At 43.7% G+C, this 6,786-nt stretch overlaps 1 protein-coding gene across 18 annotated transcripts in view; it reads left to right on the top strand.

Moving 5' to 3' along the window:
• The window catches only part of tcf7l2 (transcription factor 7 like 2), a 91,472-nt gene that overhangs the window by 28,454 nt on the left and 56,232 nt on the right, over window positions 1–6,786 (top strand). For 15 of the 18 annotated variants that reach the window (XM_087174782.1, XM_087174784.1, XM_087174780.1 and 12 more), the window contains exon 4: window positions 3,078–3,179. The exons of the other annotated variants lie outside the window; for them this stretch is intronic. In XM_087174782.1, coding sequence (XP_087030908.1) covers window positions 3,078–3,179 — 102 coding nt within the window. The remainder of the gene's footprint in view (window positions 1–3,077; window positions 3,180–6,786) is intronic. 18 annotated transcript variants of the gene reach the window in all.

The following is a 6,786-nucleotide window of genomic DNA, read 5'->3' as shown; positions in this document are numbered from 1 at the left end:
GGGGGGGGACGGGACAGAGGAGAAGAGAGAGTTATCCTGGAACTCCGGAGCAATTTGTCACATTGGAATGGCTCTTGAGTTACCCGGGGGGCCCCCTCATAGCAGGAGAGTTTTCAGGTCGCAGAGTGGGGAACTGGGAGGGGCTTGGAGCAGCAGAGAGGGGTCACAGGTCATGGGCCTAGTCAAGCCCAGGCGGTGCGTCCGTTAGCAGGGCAGACGGGCGGGTGGAGGGAGAGAGAGAGAGCGAGAGAGGAAGGAGGCCAAGAAGGGGGTGGTCGGAAAGCCCGGTGCTTGCCAGGGCTCCGTTTTCCTTGGCATGCTTGTAAAACCTGCAGGAGAGATTAGTGTGTGAGAACATTTGCAATAGCTGGGGCTGAAGAGGAGCCACTTGTCAGGGCATGCGCTCCGGCACCCTCCCTCTCTCTGTAGTCTTTCAAAGTCTCTCTACCCCATTGCCACACTCAGGGGTGTCACCTTCACGCTCCTTACCCATCTCCTCAGAATGTCCTCTCGACCCTTCTGCCAGCTGCAGCTGTGTTTGAATATTTGCATGTGTGAGCATGTGCGCACACGCAACGGCAGGACTTTCCCATGGACAAGATTTCCCCCCCCCACCCCACTTTTTTTTTTTTTTTTCTCTGCAGCACTACCCTGTCTTCTAGCCCTTCTGGCACCAATGGACACTGTCTTGAATTACCTCATAGATGACAGCAGCCCCGTCACTCTCTTCCTCCTTTTTTCCTGTTACAACACCACCACCACCCCCTCCTTTTCCCTCCTCCTCTCTCCCCTTCATGGCAATTAATACCCAGTGTGGGGGGTCCATAAAAACCCACAAGACCTCAACTCTGGAGTTTTTACAACCTTTCCTTTTTCCACTCGCAGGACATACAAACAAGCATAAACAAACCCAGTTTTTTAGCAGTAAAAGCCATTTTGGGGTCATAAATGAGTGGTAGTGGTGGAGAAAGACCAGGCAGCAAACTGTTTTTTTTTTTTTCTTAGCAGGGGCTGCAACCGAGGACATGGAGTCAATAACTCCCTCCAGCGTCTACCACTGGCAGGCACCCCACAGTGAACTCTTCGCTAATTACCACTGATATAGACACAGTCTCGGGAAGGGTCGCGACACACTCACTCTCTGACCAGCTCTGACACACATACACACACACTCTCTCTCTCTCAGACATGCATACAAACTAGCGGTCACCCTTGCTGAATGGCAACACAAATTGAATTAATGTACCTGCCTCTCCGTACGGGAGCCAAACTGCAACAAGAGAGACATAGCTCTGCTCCCTCTGCACTTCATAGACTATGTTAGAGGACTGGGAGGACTGGGAGGACTGGGAGGACTGGGAGGACTGGGAGGACTGGGCGATGGTTGCACCGAGTGGTTCTAATTTATAACAGCAAAACGTTTTGTCACCAAGACACCGAGTTAATAGGATTCAGACAGAAATGCTGTTTAAAAGATTACTTGATATTCTTGACATTTTATGCCCAGATGGCATCATATGCCCAGATCCAAGTCTTAAGTATATTTACTCCATTCCCATTTTTAATGACACTGCATTTGCCTTCTGTGGCACTAAGGTTACACAAGCTTCCTTTGTATTAATTAGCCAGCACCAGTAATTGTTCCCGTCTCTGTTCTTGTTCTTTTCTGTTTGAAATGCTTGACACAATCTTGCTTTTAATGCCAGAATTAGGATTTTTTTTAGGATTCATTTGAGTGTGTGAAATGTAATACACATTGTCAATAAAGGCTTTATTTTTTATGCATCTTTTTTAGAGTTACTTTGTTATTGCCTTAGCAAATTTCATTGTATAGGAATCCAGGAAGACACTGAGGCAAGTGTTTTTTTATTAAAGGTCTTTGGTTTTACACGGTTCACAGCTGATATCGAGTTCCGCACCAGTTTCTCCTTTTTAGAGTTTTCAGACCCTTCACCTCTTTGCGCCGGAGCCCTTCCAAAAGGCCTCAGAGCTGAAACAGCTAAACAGCTGCTGTGACCTCTTTCCCTCAAACTAGGTGGCCGTGACATTGATAAGCAAGAGCTTGGACCACATGCTGTAGCAAAGTCAACACCACCAGCAGTCAGTAGCGGAAATCTGCAGGGAATTTGCTGTATGGCTACTTGAATTTGTGCAAAGTATTTATTTATTATTATTATTTTTTTGATGGCGGCAGCTTTGGATCGCTAGTTGCTGTCAGGTTTTTATTGTGATTGAATACGAGACGACGAGGACAAGAGCCCCTCCTGCTCATTTTCGGACGAGGCACAAAGTAGACCGTTTTAGGTAGAACAGTCAACACAGCACATGTCATCAAATTAAAAGGACTCCACCCAGTTTATAACACAGACAGATGTTTCTCATGACCCTTGTTTCTGCTTATCTGGTTTTCTGTGCTTATGTGTGTGAGCGATAGAGAGAGAGAGAGAGAGAGGGGGGGGGTGGGAGGGAGAAAAAGAGAGAGACTTCTGATAGAGGCCAAGTCAATCATTTATGGGGGCAGTCAGGAGGTTTAGCCTCAGAGGAGTGTGGAGAGACGCCACACTTTAACCTCTTTATGGGTTCCAGTAAAACTCTGACAACAGTCACATTTATTACATTAGGTCATCTTAAAGCCATAAGCTGTGTACAATACTCCCCCTAACCCCTGCCCTCCCCCAGCTCTAAATTAGTGGCCTAATGAAATCTAAAGCCACTTTCGAATTCCTCCTCTCTGTGAAGGAGGCTGGTCACTAACGCTTAAGTTTAGTGCTGTATATTTCTGGGGGGAAAAAAAAAAAAAAAGTCATTTGGTTTACACAACCACTGTGTGCACTCCTGCTGGATACATGCTCGAGACCATCTTCACCCCATCCACCATCCGCCTTTAAGATCTTTATTTGCTTTTCCATGTTTTTGAGTTTCCACACCCATACACCCGTCAAGAAATGTCGTCTCCCTTTTTTTTTTTCCTTTTTTTTTTTTGTCTTATTTTTGATTTGTTCTTTTGGTTTTTGCTTTCTGCATTGTTAACATGTTTTGTTTCTTTCTTTCCATTCTGTTTCCTTTCTGCCATTCAGTACCTACAGATGAAATGGCCCCTGCTAGATGTTCAACCAGGAGGTCTTCAAAGTAGACAAGCACTTAAAGATGCCAGGTCCCCGTCACCGGCACACATCGTTGTAAGTAACACTCCGCTCGGTACTTTTCCTCTTTCACCAGCTCTTCTTCCCTTATTCATGACAGAAAGACAAACAAACCCTGCTTTCCCTCCTCTCTCATCCATCCTGAAAACATCTTCAGTGTTAAAGCCCTTCCCCCTTTTCCCAATGAATGGATGCTTTAACTGGAAAAATGCATATTTGTTTGCATTTACCCGTAAATCACAGTCACTAAGGAGCCCAGTCAGTTTTATGTAAACTTCTTCTTCTATACGTGCAGATTTTGACAATGAAAGTTTTGTGGGTTGCAGAGAGTAGTGCTTTTGTCTCGTTAGTGAGTGATCACGAAGGCGGATGGCGCTGGGGGCTGCCACTGTGGCAGGTGCAGCAGTTGTTCTTCGGACAGCCACGCCGCCTGTAATCCCAGAGAAAATGATAACTCCCAGCTCGGCTTTGTACCAAGCTGGACGATAATGAAAAACTGGTCTCATGTTGACAACTTTTTTTTCATGAGAATGAGCTTACGCTGGGCTGCTAACATGCTGTCTTTGAAGAAAGTGTGGGCGCTCCTTCAACATTGATTACCCTATCCATGGAGTTGGAGGAGTACTCTGGCAGGAGAGTTGGCTGGACCGCCATAGGGGCATATGCAGCACATACACATAACAGAGCATCCACCCCAGGCATGTCAATATCTAAGAGGCTAGCAGCTCTAGAATGAACAGTTGGATGTGAACTTAGCAGTTAGCCAAAGGCATAAAGTTTTCAGGAGGTCAGCGAAAAGGTTGAACATAGGGAGGTGTACGTATGTGGTCACGGGGTTAGCGAGCCAGGAAAATCAATGAGAGTGGGGACTGAGCAGAATTAATGAGGTGACCATGAATGCCCTCGGGCCATCATTGGCACAGTTGTTTCACTTTTTTGTTTTGGAGTGGTGCATCTTCTACATATTGTTATGAACACGAAAAATTTGAAAAGCGCATAACGATTTTAGATGGAGAGGCCTTCCAAGTTTGTGTGCTCTTGAATGCAGCATCTCCTGTGGGAAAAGTTCAGCGCTGGAGCTAATAACACACAGATGACCCTTTTTTTTTTTCTTTTTTTTTCTTTTATGTACTCTGTGCATCAACACAGTCAGGCGTCGTCATGGCTCTGGAGCTCACACGGAAGGCAGTGATAATTTTTATCGCACAAATTACACTGTCAAGAAACGGTGTCCCTCTGAGTCACATTTGACATTTGATCAGTTCAGTTAGTTTTACTGTCTGTAATAAAAACCCATCTCAAACAGTTACTCAGAAGTTGGTGAGCCGAGGCCTCCTTGGTATTTTGCCAATTTAAGTTAAGCACATCTTAAAATAGCAGGAGTCGACAAGGTTGTATATTTGAAACAGAAACCTTGTCAAAAGTTGCGTTTAAGACAAAGAGCTCGAGATGACAGTGTTGTTCTGAACAAAACAAGCCCAGCTAAGGCCCTCCTTATCTCCCCCTGTGATGCTGCTGTTATTTTTATACCAAAGAGTTCAGGGGCCTCTTCTTACTCTGTTATTTTAGGAGACGCTGAAAAAGTCCCAGCTCCTATGAAGTCATTAAACTTGTTGTAGGAAGCAAAAGCTGCAGGTAAATACTTGAGGTTTTATCCTGCTATGAGTCATATGGCTGTAAATACTCACCACCTCACATCCACCTAAACTCCTGCTGCTGTACGATTCAGGAAGTTTTAGAACAAAAGTAAAGTGTATTGGTTGCAGCCACAAGTTTTTAGAATGTGTTAGTGACGTTATGACGCATTTTATATACATTTCTGTTGTTATATATACGTTTTATTTTATTGCTTAACGATGACTTGGGTTCTAAAATGATCCATAATTATAACAATATATTTTTGGATGTTTTTTTTTGTTGTTGTTTTTTTTGAAACCCTAAATTTAAGGATCTGTTTTTCACAATGTCCACAGACATTTGTAATACAAACAGGCAAGTGTGCAACACTTAACAGGCTTGGAACAAACAGACAACACCAGCTACTCATCACAAAAACAGAAACTGGCTGTGGGGCGAAAACAGACTTGAAACAACAAAAGATGGACAACCAGTCAAATGGAAAAAAATAAGCTCGCACATCGTTGAAGTTAGATACCGATTCACAACAATAAAACGCTGTGATTGAACCCAATGAGTTGCATGAAAAGATGATAGGAAGATTGGTGATGAATGATAGATTTGAGACATGTAAAAATTAACATGTTGGTGAAAAAGTAGAGGTTGAGCAAAATTGTAAAACGTCAATCAATTGTTGGCAATTGTTTTTGGTTCAACTTTGTAAAAAATCCTGAGCGACTGTGTCGTGAACATCGTGTTAATTACTAGCAACTTTTCCTGGGATATGAGAACATTTCCAGATCATAGTTTGGGATATCATGTCAGATGAAGCCGAAGCTTGGATTACAGTAAAAATAAATTGTGAACAGTGGTTTAACAGTAACAGAAATTTGCCAGTGCTTCTGAGGTTTTGGTATAGTATGCATATTACATTCAGTGAGGTCAAGTCAAAAACACAGTTTTTTCTTATCCATTATTGGATTTTCTGTGCAATTTTGGGCACAGGCGGGCCGAGGAACGACAATTGAACGTGATTGGGATTTGAGGTTTCTGACCGCAGATGATGAGGCGATTTTAGCAAAACCTCAGACGCTAATGAAGTGAAGAGACTATTTCGAATTCCAAAGATGTCTTGGCAAGGTCAAGAAAAACGGTTGGAGTTGATGATAAATATCAACTTAAATGAACCGTCTGCTTTCTCTCTTTTTTTTTTTTTCTTTTTTTCTTTTTAAGGGGCTTTAGCTCTGAGCAGAAAGGCGAAAGCAGCACGGAGCGGCGGCAGCGCCGTTAAATGCATATCGTAATTAGTTCTGACACTGATCAATAAGAGAGAATATATTGTAATATTTGTGGTCATATTGCCCGGCCCTAGTGTGATCTGTTTGATAGAGTACACAGGCTGATAAGATCAGAGGCATTGCAGCATCACTGCATAGGCACACAACTCGCTGTTGGCACAAGTGATGAAATTGAATGTGAAATGCAGCTTGTATTGTTGGCGCCCCTTCCATCCTGCTCCAGCATCCACCTCTGACTGAGAAGGAAGTGTGATTGAATGTTTCGCTGGTTTGCATCATACTGGCTGTCGTACATATAGAAAAGACAGATTACTGTGGACAGCATCGTGAATGCCAATGATAACCCCACACGGACTCCTGCTGGTGTCACTCAATCAGTCAAGCTTTTTTTTTTTTTTTATTTTTTTTTTTTTACTACAGGACGCCGGCATGTTCCAGTACGTGATCCCCTTATCAATAAATTGGGCTGTAAACGGTAGTTTCTTTTTGTTTACAAATGCGAAGAAACACTCGGGCACCTTGACCTCTCCCTGCCTGGAGCGCTAGCAGGCTGCATTGGCAGTGATAAGAAGCCGTCGATTGGCCTGCTAGATAACAGCGATCTGAAGCCTGAGTGACCCTGACACAGTTGAAACAACAATAGACAGACAGTGAGAGATAGAAGGAGAGATATAGATGGCTGTAGATAAAGCCTGTTAGAAAGTTGTGGCTGAGGAGAGCAATGGAGG

The sequence above is a fragment of the Seriola lalandi genome, unplaced genomic scaffold, assembly GCF_002814215.2.
Source record: "Seriola lalandi dorsalis isolate HSWRI2012SDOR001 ecotype SW California unplaced genomic scaffold, Sedor1 jcf7180002054383, whole genome shotgun sequence".
Lineage (NCBI taxonomy): Eukaryota > Metazoa > Chordata > Actinopteri > Carangiformes > Carangidae > Seriola > Seriola lalandi.
Note: the sequence above shows the minus strand (reverse complement) of the source record. Positions and strands in the feature narration are given on the sequence as shown.